Below are 19,111 nucleotides of genomic sequence, written 5' to 3' on the forward strand. Positions count from 1 at the left end.
TAACCCGGGACATATCTCCATAAAGACAGTTTTATGTTGCCCGGACTTGGAGCTGCTAGCCGTTAGCCTGCGGCCATATTATCTGCTGAGGGAGTTCAGTCACGTGATCACCATCTGTGTTTACATCCCTCCGAGGGCAGGCGCAGCCGCTGCATGTCAGAGGATTCACTCTGTCACAGCAAGGCTGCAGACACAGCACCCTGAGGCATTTATCATCATTTCTGGGGACTTTAATCACGCTACTTTGGACTCTACTTTGGCTGCTTTTTACCAGGCTGTGGATTGTCCAACAAGGAACAACAGGACAATTGACTTGCTGTATGCTAATGTGAGGGATGCATATAGAGTCACACCACTCCCCCCACTAGGGAAGTCTGACCACAACCTGGTTCTTCTACAGCCAAAGTACACCCCCCTGGTTCAAAGGCAGCCTGCAACAACTAGCTCCATCAGGAGGTGGTCCCCTGAAATGGAAGATGCCCTCAGGGACTGTTATGACATCACGGACTGGGATGTGCTGCTTAGCCCACACTGTGAGGACATAGAGGGTCTGACACACTGTCTGACAGATTACCTTAACTTCTGTGTAGACGTGGTCTCCCCCGCTAAGACTGTACGGCCATGGGTAACACAAGAAGTCAAAGCTGTCCTCAACAGGAAGAAGGCCGCCTTCAGGAGCAGGGATAGGGAGGCAATGAAAGCAGCACAGCAGGAGGTAAAACGCTGCATGAGGGAAGCTAAGGACAGCTACAGGAGAAAGGTGGAGCAGAAACTGAAGAACAGCATAAGGGAGGTCTGGGAAGGTGTGAAAACCATCACAGGCCACAATACAAAGACCAGAGTCATTGAGGGGACAGTGGAGAGGGCGAATGAGTTGAATGACTTTTTCAATCCGTTCAACCAGCCCACGTCCCCCCTACCCTCTCCCTCACTGCAGCCATCTCTCCTCCTTCCCTCAACACACCTCCCCCCAGTCATCACAACAGCCCCCTCCTTCCCCACCTCAACACAGACTCCTCCATGCATTACTGCAGACCAGGTCAGAGGTCAACTGAGGAAGCTTCACCCCAGGAAAGCAGCAGGCCCGGACAAGGTGTGTCCCCGACTACTGAAGACCTGTGCTGCTGAACTGGGTGAACCACTCCAACGCATCTTCAACCTTAGCCTGCAGCTGGGGAGAGTGCCCACCCTCTGGAAGACATCATGTATCGTTCCAGTTCCCAAAAAGAATCGGCCCAGCGAGCTGAACGACTTCCGACCGGTGGCACTCACTTCACATCTGATGAAGATGTTGGAGCGGCTCTTCCTCAGCCTCCTCAGACCTCAGGTACAACATGCCCAGGACTGTCTGCAGTTTGCGTACCGGGCAGGTGTCGGTGTGGAAGACGCCATCCTCTACCTGCTACACCGAGCCCACTCGCATCTGGATAAGGGAAATGGCATAGTGAGGATCCTCTTCTTGGACTTCTCAAGTGCCTTCAACACCATCCAGCCCCTATTGCTTCAGGACAAACTGAACAGGATGCGAGTGGACCCCTGCCTGGTCACCTGGATCTCCAGCTACCTCACTGACAGGCTGCAGTACATCAGACTGAAGGACATCACATCTGACATTGTGATTAGCAGCACCGGAGCACCCCAGGGCACGGTGCTGGCCCCTCTTCTCTTCACCCTGTACACCGTGGACTTCTGCTACAACTCCAAGATGTGTTACATTCAGAAGTTTGCCGATGATGCAGCCATCGCTGGGTGTATCAGTGATGACAGAGAGGAGGAGTATAGGAACCTGGTGAGGGACTTTGCTGTGTGGTGCAACAGGAACCATCTGCAGCTCAACTCCTCGAAGACCAAGGAGCTGGTCATTGACTTTGGGAGGTCCAGACCAAGGTCACGACCAGTTCTGATCGAGGGAGTCGAGGTGGAGGCTGTGGATTCCTACAAGTACCTCGGGCTGTGGCTGGACAGCAAGCTGGACTGGACTTGCAACACCAAGCACTTATACAGGAAGAGACAGAGCAGGCTATACTTCCTTAGGAGGCTGCGGTCCTTTAACATCTGCAGGAAACTCCTGTGGATGTTCTATCAGTGTGGTCGCCAGTGTCCTGTTTTACACCGTGGTGTGCTGGGGGGGCAGCACATCCAGGCTGGACAAACTGATCAGGTGGGCCGGCTCTGTGGTCGGCATGAAGCTGGACACTCTGGTGATGGTGGCAGAGAAGAGATCTATGGACAAACTATTGAACATCATGGACGATGCCAGTCACCCTCTGCACAGCGTCATCAGCAACCAGAGGAGCCTGTTCAGTGACAGAATGCTCCTTCCCAAGTGCAGGACGAACAGACTTAAAAACTCCTTTGTCCCTCACGCCATCAGACTGTACAACTCCTCTCTGGGGGGGAGGAGGGGTAACAGGAGGACAGAGGATGGGAAGGAACAGTAGCCTATGGCCCTTTTCCATTACCCTTTTTCAGCTCACTTCAGCCCGACACGGCTCGCGTTTCGACTACCTCAGAGCAGCACGACTCAGCTCGCTTCAGCCCTACTCAGCACCCAAAACTCGAACGGTTTTGGAGTAGGGCTGAAGCGAGCCGAGTGGGGCTAGGGGCGTGAGGAGACACTCCCCTGTGCACTGATTGGTGAGGAGGAGTGTCCTCACATGCCCACACACGCCCCGCGAGCACGCTGGGATCTGTAAACACCGTAAACCCGGAAGAAGAATTACGAATTACGAGAATTTCTGAAGCCTTATGCACCTCGCCTCATCTATACGCTCTTGCCAGTATCTGTTGGCGTTGTCGGTGACAACAAGCCACAGCACCAAGACCAGCAACACTAACGACTCCATGTCCTCCATGTTTATTGTTTACTATCCTGGTCGTGAGACTACCGCTTAAAAGGTCACTGATGTCACTGTTTGCGCCGCCTAACGACATCACGTGACATCCACCCACTTTCGCTAACTCCACCCAATGTGTCTACCCACTTCCAGCCAGCACGGTTCAGCGCAGTTGTAGTCGAAATGCAACTCCAACAGCCCCGCTCAGCTCGACTCAGCCCAACTCAGCACAGCACGGCTCAGCCCAACTCAGCCGCGTTGGTAGTGGAAAAGCGGCACTAGCCTAACAATAACCAATACCGGACAATGTGCAATATAAAGTGCAATATCTCTCCTGCTGCCGCCCCCCCCTTCTTTTTTTTTCTTCCCCCCTTCCTCTCTTCCCCATATCTTATTCTTTTTATATTTATATATGTAAATACTTAATTTATTTTAATTTATCTAGAAGTTTTCTCTGTTTATCTGTAATGATGCTGCTGGAATCTTAATTTCCCTGAGGGAACCCGCCCAAAGGGATCAATAAAGTTTTATCTAATCTAATCTAATCTGTCCATGAACTGAGGCTACGTTTACATTAGACCGTATCTGTCTCGTTTTCTTCGCGGATGCACTGTCCGTTTACATTAAACCGCCTGGAAACGCCGGGAAACGGGAATCCGCCAGCGTCCACGTATTCAATCCAGATCGTGTCAGCTCCGGTGCTGTGTAAACATTCAGAATACGCGGATACGCTGTGCTGAGCTCTAGCTGGCGTCTCATTGGACAACGTCACTGTGACCTCCACCTTCCTGATTCGCTGGTGTTGGTCATGTGACGCGACTGCTGAAAAACGGCGCGGACTTCCGCCTTGTATCACCTTTCATTAAAGAGTATAAAAGTATGAAAATACTGCAAATACTGATGCAAATACTGCCCATTGTGTAGTTATGATTGTCTTTAGGCTTGCCATCCTTCCACTTGCAAGTGGTAAGTGATATGCGCTGGGATCACACACACAGCGGCTCAGTCCCGAATCACAGCTTGTTCACTTCACTCGCGTGCTCTGTGAGCTGCGCAAGGCCGGAGTGCGCACCCTCCAGAGGGCACTCGCTGTTCAGGGCGGAGTGATTTGGAGCGCAGGATGCCTGCGGAGCCGAGCGTATCCGTGTATTGGTATTGCTGTGTGCACGCAAATCGTGTATTGGTGTTGCTGTGTGCATACTAATCGTTTTAAAAACGTTAATCTGATGATCCGCTGATACGGTCTAATGTAAACATGGGCTGAATCTCAAGAGAAGGTGGGTCATGCAGCAAGACAATGGCCCTAAGCACACAAGTCGTTCTACCAAAGAATGGTTAAAGAAGAATAAAGTTAATGTTTTGGTATGGCCAAGTCAAAGTCCTGACCTTAATCCAATGGAAATGTTGTGGAAGGACCTGAAGCGAGCAGTTCATGTGAGGAAACCCACCAACATCCCAGAGCTGAAGCTGTTCTGTACGGAGGAATGGGCTAAAATTCCTCCAAGCTGGTGTGCAGGACTGATCAACAGTTACCGGAAACGTTTAGTTGCAGTTATTGCTGCACAAGGGGGTCACACCAGATACTGAAAGCAAAGGTTCGCATACTTTTGCCACTCACAAATAGGTAATATCGGATCATTTTCCTCAATAAATAAATGACCAAGAATAATATTTTTGTCTCATTTGTTTAACTGGGTTCTCTTTATCTACTTTTAGGACTTGTGTGAAAATCTGATGATGTTTTAGGTCATATTTATGCAGAAATATAGAAAATTCCAAAGGGTTCACAAACTTTCAAGCACCACTGTATATGTTCAAGCCGTTTGTGGTGGAGTTGATGCATTTGGTATTTGTGGTCCAGCCCACATGACATTGGACTATGTGTAATGTAGCCTGTTACCTAAAACAAGTTTGACACCCCTGCTCTAACTAGACTTAGTTCTTTAACTTGAATTGTTTTAAATTAACCACCAAGGGTGTCCCTTTATCTCTGTCTCTTCTCTTGATCTGTGTTTCTGCGCCATCTTAACCAGGCCATGATGCGGTATCCGCCCCGGGCCTTTTCTGCTTAGGAAGCAGTGTCATTAGCTGCTTTGTGACTGTCCCCACCTCCTTGTCTCTTCACAGGCCAATGAGAAAGAGGACAACCGCATGAAAAATGTCCCCGTGCCTGTATACTGCCGCCCTCTGGTGGAGAAGGATCCCAACAGAAAGGTAAAAAGACGTACATGATGATGAGATTTGTGGCAAATCTGTACTGTAGGAACCACGCAGGATGAATCATCAAACTGACTTTGTGTAGCTGTGGTGTGCTGCTGGAGTGGATTTGACTGGCTGGAGGACATCCAGTCAAGAAGCAGGAGTGAAGCTACCAGCCAATGGCACCGATCCTCTGACTGGAGAGGATGACGGTGGGGAGAATAAGAGCGAACACAGCTCACCGGAGAAGAAGAAGGTAAACAGCGGCACACAACAGCATGACATGTTATACCATGAATGGTGGGATGGAGGGTTTTGTTTATTAATTAAAAAGGCTGATTAGAGAACAACTCGTTGTAACTGATGTAACATAAGTGATAACAGGAAGTAACTTGTTTTGCAAATGTTGCACAACACTTTTTTATATATATATATATATATATATATATATATATATATATATATATATAGGGCGGCATGGTGGTGTAGTGGTTAGCGCTGTCGCCTCACAGCAAGAAGGTCCGGGTTCGAGCCCTGTGGCCGGTGAGGGCCTTTCTGTGCGGAGTTTGCATGCTCTCCCCGTGTCCGCGTGGGTTTCCTCTGGATGCTCCGGTTTCCCCCACAGTCCAAAGACATGCGGGTTAGGTTAACTGGTGACTCTAAATTGACCGTAGGTGTGAATGTGAGTGTGAATGGTTGTCTGTGTCTATGTGTCAGCTCTGTGATGACCTGGCGACTTGTCCAGGGTGTACCCCGCCTTTCTCCCGTAGTCAGCTGGGATAGGCTCCAGCTTGCCTGCGACCCTGTAGAACAGGATAAAGCGGCTAGAGATAATGAGATTATATATATATATATATATATATATATATATATATATATATATATAAAAGTAATTGTCAACTCTGTTATCATTAAACTAGGCAATCCATTAACGGAATTGATGAGAACAGAGTTGACATTCCCCACCATTTTGTGTCTTAACTCCACACGCTAACCTCAAACTAGCTACCACGTGGCCTGTATAAAACCGGAATTTTATGGATTTTAATCATATTATTGTTTTTTAAAAATGAGCGAGAGATTCATTCCAAAATCACAGTAACAAATTTGATGGATAATTAATCTACTGTTGGTGCATCCCCAACATTTTGTTCAAATTAATGACAGAAGAAACATAATACACCTTTCTGAAGTTTCCCGCCAGAGGAAGTGACATCTTTCGGTGCAGGTGTGCTGCGTATTATTAAGTCTTTGTGGATTTTATGCGGTTTTACAACAGTCAACGGAGTTGACAAGAACATTGGGATGGATAAAAAATATTTATGACTGAAATTTCACATAATACAGAAAATGTACTTTCTATGCACTTGATTTTATAACAGTTAATAGAATAAGCCCCCCAAAAACAGACTTTTAGACTGACTCACTTCCTGTTTATTCAAGTTGAATGGATGAATCAGGAGTCAAAGACAACCAATAATGTGGGGGGAGGGGTGGGAGTCATTTAGTTAATGTTTTATGGATAAATTGGGTCTAGAATGTGCATCAAGCATTACTATTGGTGAAAGTTTGTCATAATTTGCATTATTGTTCAAAACTGATTCAATAAAGATTTCTTTTGTGGAAAATAGCAAAAGGTTTCTCTCAGAGACGCGAAATGTACCCCGAATTCTAGAACGACCCTCCATCCATTATCTGTAGCCGCTTATCCTGTCCTACAGGGTCGCAGGCAAGCTGGAGCCTATCCCAGCTGACTATGGGCGAGAGGTGGGGTACACCCTGGACAAGTCACCAGGTTATCGCAGGGCTGACACATAGACAAACAACCATTCACTTTCACACCTACGGTCAATTTAGAGCCACCAATTAGCCTAACCTGCATGTCTTTGGACTGTGGGGGAAACCGGAGCACCCGGAGGAAACCCACTCAGACACGGGGAGAACATGCAAACTCCACACCTCGCTGGCTGCTGGGCTCGAACCCAGGACCTTCTTGCTGTGAGGCGACAGTGCTAACTACTACACCGCCGTGCTGCCTCTAGAATGACCCTTATATATAAATTGATGAAGACAATGTAATGGTTGATGAAGACATGTAATTGTTGTAAATAATGAAGACGATGTAATCTTTTAATGTAATTGTTGGGAAAATGCTGTTGTATCAGATAAATAAATAAAATTTTGGGATATGTTGTTCTAGGAATAAAATCGACTTTAGGGTGGCAATGGCCTTTTATTGATTATTTTCCTATAATGTTTTATTCCTTATACAATTTTTTGTTTTTGTTTGTTTTATTGTTTATTGCACATACAAGAACAAAATTGGATTAACAAAATATAACAAATATAAGACATGCAGGGGAGGGCTGAAACCTGATGGTTTTTCGAGGGTCTCCCTTTGTTAAAATAAAAATGATAATATTAGGGTCAACTTATATAAAGCATAAAGTTAAAAAAAGAATACATAGTAAAATAACAATAATGACCTCGATTTGCTGAAAAAATTATAGGCCTAAGCTAAATATCAACTTGCTGAACAAATCTAATATTAAACATGAAAACATTTGTCAATTATGAACAATTTATTGATAACAAGGATTTGGAAAGATGGATCAGTGTAATTTAGTAGTTGGATTATTCAAGATTTCCTTTATCAGTTGCTTTATCAGGGGCAGAGATGTACTATTTTTTGTAATAGTTTTTTTTTTTTTTCACGACAATGATTTTAGAAAGTACTTAATAGGGATATCCATTAAAAAAATAATAATAAAAGTGCAGATCTCTGATGTTGAGAAACATGCCACTTATATAACGGATGCAGTTTGCGACTGCACAAAGTGATGTTTGAAAAAAATGATTAAAACACACATACAAGGAAATAAAAAAAAAAAATCCCTGCTAGAAAGATTTTGTTGCCTGTGCTAAATCTTTTATTCTCTATCCTATACTGGTTTTACAGATCTCACCCAACCGGTGTGTCTTTCTCTCACCTGCACACACTCTCTCTCTCTCTCTCTCAGTCTAAGGAGCTACACGAGACGGACTCGATAAGTAGCCGTGTGTGGATCCTGACCAGCACTCATTCAGCCAGTAAGGTGGTCATAATCGATGCCAATCAGCCCGGCTCACTGGTTGACCAGTTTAATGTGTGTAATGCCCACGTGCTCTGCATCTCCAGTGTCCCAGGTGAGAGTTACACCACCCACTAGCAGAGAAATAACAGGCCATCAGTTAACCCCTTCATTAATACAGCATAGCCTTTTGCATTCAACATTTTTGACAATAACATCAAGTGTGTACGTATAAATTTGCTTGTACCACGGTGTGGTTGAGTTCTGAGTTCTGATCGGTCAAGAAGGTGTTTATTCATTTCCTACAACAGTACTACTATGACAGCAGTGTCAGCTGCAGGTTTATATTCATATGATCATTCTGATTATACAACCCCGATTCCAAAAAAGTTGGAACAAAGTACAAATTGTAAATAAAAACGGAATGCAATGATGTGGAAGTTTCAAAATTCCATATTTTATTCAGAATAGAACATAGATGATATATCAAATGTTTAAACTGAGAAAATGTATCATTTAAAGAGAAAAATTAGGTGATTTTAAATTTCATGACAACAACACATCTCAAAAAAGTTGGGACAAGGCCATGCTTACCACTGTGAGACATCCCCTTTTCTCTTTACAACAGTCTGTAAACGTCTGGGGACTGAGGAGACAAGTTGCTCAAGTTTAGGGATAGGAATGTTAACCCATTCTTGTCTAATGTAGGATTCTAGTTGCTCAACTGTCTTAGGTCTTTTTTGTCGTATCTTCCGTTTTATGATGCGCCAAATGTTTTCTATGGGTGAAAGATCTGGACTGCAGGCTGGCCAGTTCAGTACCCGGACCCTTCTTCTACGCAGCCATGATGCTGTAATTGATGCAGTATGTGGTTTGGCATTGTCATGTTGGAAAATGTAAGGTCTTCCCTGAAAGAGACGTCGTCTGGTTGGGAGCATATGTTGCTCTAGAACCTGGATATACCTTTCAGCATTGATGGTGTCTTTCCAGATGTGTAAGCTGCCCATGCCACACGCACTAATGCAACCCCATACCATCAGAGATGCAGGCTTCTGAACTGAGCACTGATAACAACTTGGGTCGTCCTTCTCCTCTTTAGTCCGAATGACACGGCGTCCCTGATTTCCATAAAGAACTTCAAATTTTGATTCGTCTGACCACAGAACAGTTTTCCACTTTGCCACAGTCCATTTTAAATGAGCCTTGGCCCAGAGAAGACGTCTGCGCTTCTGGATCATGTTTAGATACGGCTTCTTCTTTGAACTATAGAGTTTTAGCTGGCAACGGCGGATGGCACGGTGAACTGTGTTCACAGATAATGTTCTCTGGAAATATTCCTGAGCCCATTTTGTGATTTCCAATACAGAAGCATGCCTGTATGTGATGCAGTGCCGTCTAAGGGTCCGAAGATCACGGGCACCCAGTATGGTTTTCCGGCCTTGACCCTTACACACAGATATTCTTCCAGATTCTCTGAATCTTTTGATGATATTATGCACTGTAGATGATATGTTCAAACTCTTTGCAATTTTACACTGTCGAACTCCTTTCTGATATTGCTCCACTATTTGTCGGCGCAGAATTAGGGGGATTGGTGATCCTCTTCCCATCTTTACTTCTGAGAGCCGCTGCCACTCCAAGATGCTCTTTTTATACCCAGTCATGTTAATGACCTATTGCCAATTGACCTAATGAGTTGCAATTTGGTCCTCCAACTGTTCCTTTTTTGTACCTTTAACTTTTCCAGCCTCTTATTGCCCCTGTCCCAACTTTTTTGAGATGTGTTGCTGTCATGAAATTTCAAATGAGCCAATATTTGGCATGAAATTTCAAAATGTCTCACTTTCGACATTTGATATGTTGTCTATGTTCTATTGTGAATACAACATCAGTTTTTGAGATTTGTAAATTATTGAATTCCATTTTTATTTACAATTTGTACTTTGCCCCAACTTTTTTGGAATCGGGGTTGTATTGTCTTTCGTAAAATCTTATTCCCAAGAACTATAGAGGATGCTCTGCATAATTTAAGCTTAGTAATAAACACATTAAAAAATGGTTTAAAAAATATATAAACTTTGCTCTGGTGAAGATGATTAGCTTCAGGAGAGGGACCGATTGCTCTCACATAAGTTATGAATGAAGAGTAAATTACCTCAATATCGAACTTGCTTGATGAGATCGAAATTTGTTGAACTATAAAATGTAATTGCATATGCAGCGGCCAGCGAGAACGATTACCCTGCAGGTGAGATATTTCTGGAGCAGCAGGGTGATGGTGGTTCAGAGGACACTGGTAGAGTGGAGGGCATGTTGGCGGGCATCACACTCGTGGGCTGTGCAACCAACTGCAGCGTAGTGCGTAGCAACTGCTCCTCACGCACCGACACCCCAGTGCTGGACAAAGGACAAGGTGAGCCACATGCTAGAGTGCAGAGCTGTGTGTTTGTGAAACTGTGAATGATTTGCTCACGTAAATGGCAGGACTGCTGCATTTTCAGAGCTTGAAGACTGTATAACTGCAGCTGTTGTCCAATGTGCAATGGGGATTTGTGGGTGTTTGTGTTATTGTAGTAAACTAGAATCAAACTCGGAACAAAATAATAAAGTTTAAAAAAACAATTAGAAAAGTCAGGTTAATGATTTTTTTATTATTATTTAAGTCAGAACACTGTACTATACAGTGGGGCAAAAAAGTATTTAGTCAGTCACCAATTGTGCAAGTTCTCCCACTTAAAAAGATGAGAGAGGCCTGTAATTTTCATCATAGGTACACTTCAACTATGAGAGACAGAATGGGGGGAAAGGATGCAGGAAATCACACTGTCTGATTTTTAAAGAATTTATTTGCAAATTATGGTGGAAAATAAGTATTTGGTCAATAACAAAAGTTCATCTCAATACTTTGTTTATACCCTTTGTTGGCAATGACGGAGGTCAAATGTTTTCTGTAAGTCTTCACAAGGTTTTCACACACTGTTGCTGGTATTTTGGCCCATTCCTCCATGCAGATCTCCTCTAGAGCAGTGATGTTTTGGGGCTGTCGCTGGGCAACACGGACTTTCAACTCCCTCCAAAGATTTTCTGTGGGGTTGAGATCTGGAGACTGGCTAGGCCACTCCAGGACCTTGAAATGCTTCTTACGAAGCCACTCCTTCGTTGCCCGGGCGGTGTGTTTGGGATCATTGTCATGCTGAAAGACCCAGCCATGTTTCATCTTCAATGCCCTTGTTGATGGAAGGAGGTTTTCACTCAAAATCTCACGATACATGGCCCCATTCATTCTTTCCTTTACACGGATCAGTCGTCCTGGTCCCTTTGCAGAAAAACAGCCCCAAAGCATGATGTTTCCACCCCCATGCTTCACAGTAGGTATGGTGTTCTTTGGATGCAACTCAGCATTCTTTCTCCTCCAAACACGACAAGTTGAGTTTTTACCAAAAAGTTCTATTTTGGTTTCATCTGACCATATGACATTCTCCCAATCCTCTTCTGGATCATTCAAATGCTCTCTAGCAAACTTCAGATGGGCCTGGACATGTACTGGCTTAAGCAGGGGGACACGTCTGGCACTGCAGGATTTGAGTCCCTGGCGGCGTAGTGTGTTACTGATGGTAGCCTTTGTTACTTTGGTCCCAGCTCTCTGCAGGTCATTCACTAGGTCCCCCCCGTGTGGTTCTGGGATTTTTGCTCACCGTTCTTGTGATCATTTTGACCTCACGGGGTGAGATCTTGCGTGGAGCCCCAGCTCGAGGGAGATTATCAGTGGTCTTGTATGTCTTCCATTTTCTAATAATTGCTCCCACAGTTGATTTCTTCACACCAAGCTGCTTACCTGTTGCAGATTCAGTCTTCCCAGCCTGGTGCAGGTCTACAATTTTGTTTCTGGTGTCCTTTGACAGCTCTTTGGTCTTGCCCATAGTGGAGTTTGGAGTGTGACTGTTTGAGGTTGTGGACAGGTGTCTTTTATACTGATAACGAGTTCAAACAGGTGCCATTAATACAGGTAACAAGTGGAGGACAGAGGAGCCTCTTAAAGAAGAAGTTACAGGTCTGTGAGAGCCAGAAATCTTGCTTGTTTGTAGGTGACCAAATACTTATTTTACCGAGGAATTTACCAATTAATTCATTAAAAATCCTACAATGTGATTTCCTGCATCCTTTCCCCCCATTCTGTCTCTCATAGTTGAAGTGTACCTATGATGAAAATTACAGGCCTCTCTCATCTTTTTAAGTGGGAGAACTTGCACAATTGGTGGCTGACTAAATACTTTTTTGCCCCACTGTATATACACCCTCACCGGCCACTTTAATAGGACCTTGTTCTTGATTCTAAGATTCCAGTTCTTGGCTGCAGGACTGGAACCCAGTGTGCTCTTCTCCTCTTTCATGCTGAGATGCTTTTCTGCTCACCACGGTTGTAGAGAGTTACTATGAGTTACTATATCCTTCCTGGCAACAAAGCTTGAACCAATCTGGCCATTTTCCTCCGACCTCTCTCTTATCAACAAGGCGTTTCCATCCACAGAACTATCGCTGACTCAGTGGTTTTTTTTGTTTTTCACACCATTCTGTCTGTGGAAACTCCACGATCAGCAGTTTCTGAAATACTCAAACCAGTCCATCTGGCGCAAACCAACACCCATGCCACAGTGAAAGGAAGTCACACTTTTTGAGATCACAATTTTTTCCCATTCTGATGTTTGAATTGAACATTAACTGAAGCTCATGATTTGATGCACTGTGCTGGCTGATTAGAGAACTGCATCATGTGTGTATAAAAAAACATCAGTTTCAAAGGTATTCTCAGCAACTTTGGCCATCGTGGGAGCTCGCTATTTTAAAACTCAAAAATTCAAACAAATACATATGAGAAGGTGGTAAGATATTTTTAGTTTGACCTACTAATATATAGTTGAAGATATTTCTGGTTCTAATTAAAGGCAGCATTTTCTACCTTGTTATTTAATATGCCTGGTCGTCTATGTACACATACCATAGTACAAGTCACTAAAAACAATTACGATCATTTTTTTGTGAATAATTGTCACAGATCCTCAAATCGCTTTCAAATGTTGTGTGATGTTGCACATGTACTGAGCAGGAAAATAACATTAACCAACAATATTATGACATGTATCAGCTAATATTAATCAAATGCTGTGACTAGTTTATGACTGAATACAACTATGCAAACAAAAACTAATAACAATCAAACAAATGAAATTAGATTTTTAAAATAAAGACTAAAGTGGTTAGCATTGTCGCCTCACAGCAAGAAGGTCCTGGGTTTGAACCCAGTGTCCGATGGGGGCCTTTCTGTGTGGACTGTGCATGTTCTCCCCGTGGGTTTCCTCCGGGTGCTCTGATTTCCCCCACAGTCCAAAGACATGCAGGTTAGGCTAACTGGTGGCTCTAAATTAACCGTAGGTGTGAATGTATGTTTGTCTATTTGGCGACTTGTCCTAGGGTGTACCCCACCTCTCGCCCATAGTCAGCTGGGATAGGCTCCAGCTTGCCCACGACCCTGCACAGGGTAAGTGGTTACAAATAATGGACATTGGACCTGAACGTTACAGGAAATACTAATATATATATTAGTGCTGTCAAGCGATTAAAATATTTAATCGCGATTAATGTCGCGACTGTCATAGTTAACTCGCGATTAATCGCAATTTAATCGCACATTTTTGTCACATGAAAAACCATTGTAATTCTCTTATCAGCATAAAAATGTGAATGGGCTTGCTTTGTACCAATGTTTTTTTTATTGCAAAGCATAACACGTCTTGACACAGCCACTGCAAAGTGAAACCTAAGCCGAGCACCGGGGCTAGCAAAAGAACCATGAGTGTAGTGATCTATTGCTTGAGTTAGTTTACAATTCTAATCAGAGAGACAGGTTACACAGTGACGGTAGGCTTGACATGCTTGATTATAATATAAAGTACACTATTATATTAACTTTGAGTTGTTCGTTGATAAATATTGCATTAAATCTGATCTTTACTGTTTCAGCTCACTTAACACATTTTGTACTTTTACACTTTCTGCCTGTTGATGCGTCACGCTGTCCAATCAGAAGCGGCCAAATTTGAATATTACAGGAAGGATTTCTGGGATAGCATTGAGTTTACAGTTCAGAGGGATCTGGCTTCTTTAGACGCTGTCTTCTTAAAACTGAATAAATATTTAAAAAGAGCCAAATGAGCCAGTCTTTTCAACGGCTCTTTTCAAAGAACGGATCACAAAGATGCAGATCCCATCAAAGAGCCATAAATCCCATCTCTACTAGCGCGCCCTGCCCGTGCTGATTCTTTGGGGAGGGCAGAGGACTCTGGCTGTGCGGGGCATGGCATTAGTCTAGCTGCTATCGTTTTTCTAAGCAAAGTCTCTGTTCCAAGTTCCTGGCAGTTTCAAAAGCTTATGAAAAACCTACATCATGTCACAGAGCGTTAATCTCGCGATAAAAAAATTATCGCCGTTAAAATTGAGTCAAGTTAACGCGTTAATAACGCGACATTTTTGACAGCACTTTTTATATATATATATATATATATATATATATATATATATATATATAAATAAAGCTTGATTGTGTGTGTGTGTGTGTGTAGCACCTGCAGCTCCGGTGTGCAGTCGGCTGGCGGTGTCTCAGTCAGCAGAGGAAGCCACTGAAGCCATGGAGGTGTCAGAGGAGGCGGGGCCAAATGAGGAGGACGGGAGCTCCGCCTCTTCTGGAACATTCACCGAACATGTCTTTACAGATAATTCACACAGGTAACACACACACACAGGCACTGAAAATTCTCTTTCACTCTCATTCAGGTGAACAAGTTCTTTTCGTTCAGTTCGTTCAAAAGATTTGTTCATTTTGTTGGTTCATTCAGGAGGCTAGCACTTCCCGAAAGACTGATATGTCGCAGTTCGTTTCTCTGAATCATTCAGCTCGTACAGTCATTCATTTGAAGTGGCAATCAGATTGTTGTCAAACTTAAAATGACAAAATAAAAGCCTAATAGTCGTGTTTTAAATGTACCATTGCATTACTGTAAAATTCATCCTGTAATAAAATAAATTATTGGCCAAAGTTTTCAAGACAATATATGAAACTGGCCTACAAGTAGCCTGGAGTTTCAAGAACTACAAAAGACACCATGTATGCTGTTCTGTGAAATCATTTTAAAAGTTATTCACCAAAGGTGAGGTGAATATCGGTGATTATTCTATCCACGTTCACTGGATATGAGCAATTGCACACTGATTGGCTACTCTACTACTAGACTATCAGCTCATATACTGTGACTAGAGGAAAAACAAAATGGCGGCGCGTGTTGCTTAACCAGCCGAGGACGAAATAAAAACTCTACTCGAAAACAAAACCCCAATAAATACAAAAAAAACCCCAACAAAATATGGAATAAAAGTATTTGATGGTAAGAACTTTTTCAAGAATTATTATCCCATTTTTCACAAATTGCTACTGTCATTTGTCGGACGTTTTGTATAAAGTTGTTAGGGCCCGAGCACTGAACGGTGTGAGACCCTATTGTTTTTTGAAGGATTCTTCTTATTATTCTCTTCTTATTATTATTATTCTGCCGTGTTTGGCCTTATTTGAGGCATTTCCCATGCACAAAAACTCATGAAATTCGATACACACATCAGTCATCGTCACCGCTACTCAGCCACAGACATTTGGCCCCGGGCATGGCCCAGGGACTTCATAGTGCCCCTTTTCCATTTCCCATTGAAATGAATGGGTAGAACTTTGGAATGATGATGTCATAAGGCCATTTGGAGTGAAATTACACATGGTCATTTCTAACGTACTTTTCCTAGATGGTTCATCAAATTCATGTCAAACTTGGCAAACATGATGCCAAGATATTGCTGAAGTTGAATTGCTAAGGGATTTTTTATATGTTGTAATATGTTGAAATACTATAACATATAATATGCCAAGATATTGCTGAATGTTGAACTTGATATCTTGTATTCTGATTCTGATGCTCTTTAGCCATTATGGGCCTGTCTGGTATAGCGCCACCAACTGGCCAAGGAAAGAATAGGGTTACGAATATGTGTGTTTTGACACATGATGAATTTTAATATGCTCCTCCTAGACGGTTCAGGAGATTCATGTGAAATTTGTTATACGTGATGCCAAGATGTCGCTGATATTAAATTGCGAAAGGACTTTTGATATCTTGTAATATGTTGAAATGGCCTTATGATTTTAATATCTTGCCACATAAACAGGAAACGTGTCAGAAAGCCACAGTGCATTGACTGTATGGTCGGACACTTCTTACTTCAATAGATATTATGATTATTATGATAACCTGACGCCCGATGGGCCTGCCTGTTATAGCGCCACCACCTGGCCAAGCAGGAAATGTGCCAGACATTGGCAATGCCTTAACTGATTGAACTGACACTTTACAAAACATTGTGTATTATGATTGTGATGAGGCGGCACGGTGGTGTAGTGGTTAGCACTGTCGCCTCACAGCAAGAAGGTCCTGGGTTCGAGCCCCGGGGCCGGCGAGGGCCTTTCTGTGTGGAGTTTGCATGTTCTCCCCGTGTCCGCGTGGGTTTCCTCCGGGTGCTCCGGTTTCCCCCACAGTCCAAAGACATGCAGGTTAGGTTAACTGGTGACTCTAAATTGACCGTAGGTGTGAATGTGAGTGTGAATGGTTGTCTGTGTCTATGTGTCAGCCCTGTGATGACCTGGTGACTTGTCCAGGGTGTACCCCGCCTTTCGCCCGTAGTCAGCTGGGATAGGCTCCAGCTTGCCTGCGACCCTGTAGAAGGATGAAGCGGCTAGAGATAATGAGATGAGATGATTGTGATGATATTCACATGTGTAATTCAGATGCCTAGCACAGCGCCACCATCTGGCCAAGCAGGAAATGGGGAAAAATGTTCAATTCATTGATGGATTGATCTGAAACTTTACAAAATATTGGATATCATGAGTCTGATGATATATACAATTCTGTGCACACTCATACACACTCAGTCATATGCATATTTATGCATATGTATGTATGCATATTTATGCATACATACACTCACATGCACATGCAACATCTATGAGCACACTCTCTCTTTCACACACACACACACACACACACACACACACACTCTCTCTCTCTCTCTCTCTCTCTCTCTCCCTCTGACAAACAGACACACACACACAATAATAGCGGAGCTCCAGCGGAGCACCATACCTAAGAAAAAATGGTAAACCCATCGAGTCGATTTTTTTGTGGTTTGTCCATGTACGTTAGGGTGGTCCTCAAATATATGCCAAAAATAAAAAATTGACTTTCTTAAGGTGCTTCCTCACCAAGTTGTTCGGCTTGCTGAGAAAACATTTTGTGCAAAATTTTATTTTGATACGACTATTCTAACCACTGCCACGCACGGGTTGAAATTTGTACTATTTGAGCATATTTGCGAAAACCAACAAAAAGCAATGTGCATGTTCACCTAAGCAATACATACTGAAAAATGACAAACAGGAGTCCAAGACAAATAAAAACAATATTATGTGCCACTGTTCACATATTTGTTTAGATCAAACAGTCATAATGGGTGGTGTTTTGTTATGATTTCTTGGCTTCCGGGAACTGACGCCGATGCCATTCCACTACTTTCAACAGGTATTGCCACTACTGCTCATCTTTTGTCAGGATTTGATTATAGTCCTGGCTTAGTGCCACTCCTCTCTCAGCAAAGTCATTGACCACAGCAGTACCATGCAGGGCTTTCTTTGATGACTGGAATGAAGGGTCCTCCTTCCACTCTGAAGGGTCCTTGACGAGGAAGTCGGTGTCAATGTTGAATGCCTCAAAAATGTGACCCGAGGCAGATGTAACAAAATCTGCCACAGTTTCGTTTGCAACGGCTTCCTTCGCCTCTGTGTCCGCTGTTGCACGTGACTGATGATCATCATCCACTTCGTCTTTTAGAGCAGCCACGATCCCACGCTTTTCATCATCTCTGATGCTGCTGTCAAATAGGGCAAGTCTGACTAGGTCCTTACTCAGATACCAGAAGTGTCTGGCAAACTTCTTGCTGGTGGCTTTCGCAATATCAGAATCAGGATAGGAGACCAGTCCCTTCAGGAATGACAAATCACCAGCTGGAGCAGCGATTGCAGATGGAGCACTGAACCAGGCCTTGACATGCAGTGCTCCAGTGAAAGCATCTTGATTGCATAGATGACATGTGCCATCCACCTGGCATGCAAAAAACAGGGCTCATGTGGCAGTGGTTAATATTATTCAAATCACTTGAAATTTTACCCAATTTATTTTTTCCCCGAGTGGAACAAGAAAATGAAGTAGCACCTTTAAAAAGTTGAAGTTTGTTTTTGGGGACCACCCTAGTGTAGTACGTGTACCACCAGTCATACACACCGTCTAGTGGCCAGTGTTAGTAATTACCAGTCATACACACCGCCTAGTGGCCAGTGTTAGTAATTACCAGTCATACACACCGCCTAGTGGCCAGTGCTAGTAATTACGTCATACACACCACCTAGTGGCCAGTGCTAGTAATTACGTCATACACACCGCCTAGTGGCCAGTGTTAGTAATTACCAGTCATACACACCGCCTAGTGGCCAGTGCTAGTAATTACCGTCATACACACCGCCTAGTGGCCAGTGCTAGTAATTACCAGTCATACACACCGCCTAGTGGCCAGTGTTAGTAATTACCAGTCATACACACCGCCTAGTGGCCAGTGTTAGTAATTACCAGTCATACACACCGCCTAGTGGCCAGTGTTAGTAATTACCAGTCATACACACCGCCTAGTGGCCAGTGCTAGTAATTACCAGTCATACACACCGCCTAGTGGCCAGTGCTAGTAATTACCAGTCATACACACCACCTAGTGGCCAGTGTTAGTAATTACCAGTCATACACACCGCCTAGTGGCCAGTGCTAGTAATTACCAGTCATACACACCGCCTAGTGGCCAGTGCTA

At 43.6% G+C, this 19,111-nt stretch overlaps 1 protein-coding gene across 11 annotated transcripts in view; it reads left to right on the forward strand.

Annotated features, from left to right (window-relative positions):
* mapk8ip3 (mitogen-activated protein kinase 8 interacting protein 3) overlaps window positions 1–19,111 on the forward strand; it is a 125,999-nt gene that overhangs the window by 86,587 nt on the left and 20,301 nt on the right. For all 11 annotated transcript variants that reach the window (XM_060901919.1, XM_060901924.1, XM_060901925.1 and 8 more), the window contains 5 exons: window positions 4,965–5,051; window positions 5,140–5,292; window positions 8,057–8,222; window positions 10,329–10,520; window positions 14,725–14,887. In XM_060901919.1, the coding sequence (XP_060757902.1) occupies window positions 4,965–5,051; window positions 5,140–5,292; window positions 8,057–8,222; window positions 10,329–10,520; window positions 14,725–14,887 (761 nt within the window). The remainder of the gene's footprint in view (window positions 1–4,964; window positions 5,052–5,139; window positions 5,293–8,056; window positions 8,223–10,328; window positions 10,521–14,724; window positions 14,888–19,111) is intronic.

The sequence above is a fragment of the Neoarius graeffei genome, chromosome 20 (genome assembly GCF_027579695.1).
Source record: "Neoarius graeffei isolate fNeoGra1 chromosome 20, fNeoGra1.pri, whole genome shotgun sequence".
Taxonomy (NCBI): domain Eukaryota; kingdom Metazoa; phylum Chordata; class Actinopteri; order Siluriformes; family Ariidae; genus Neoarius; species Neoarius graeffei.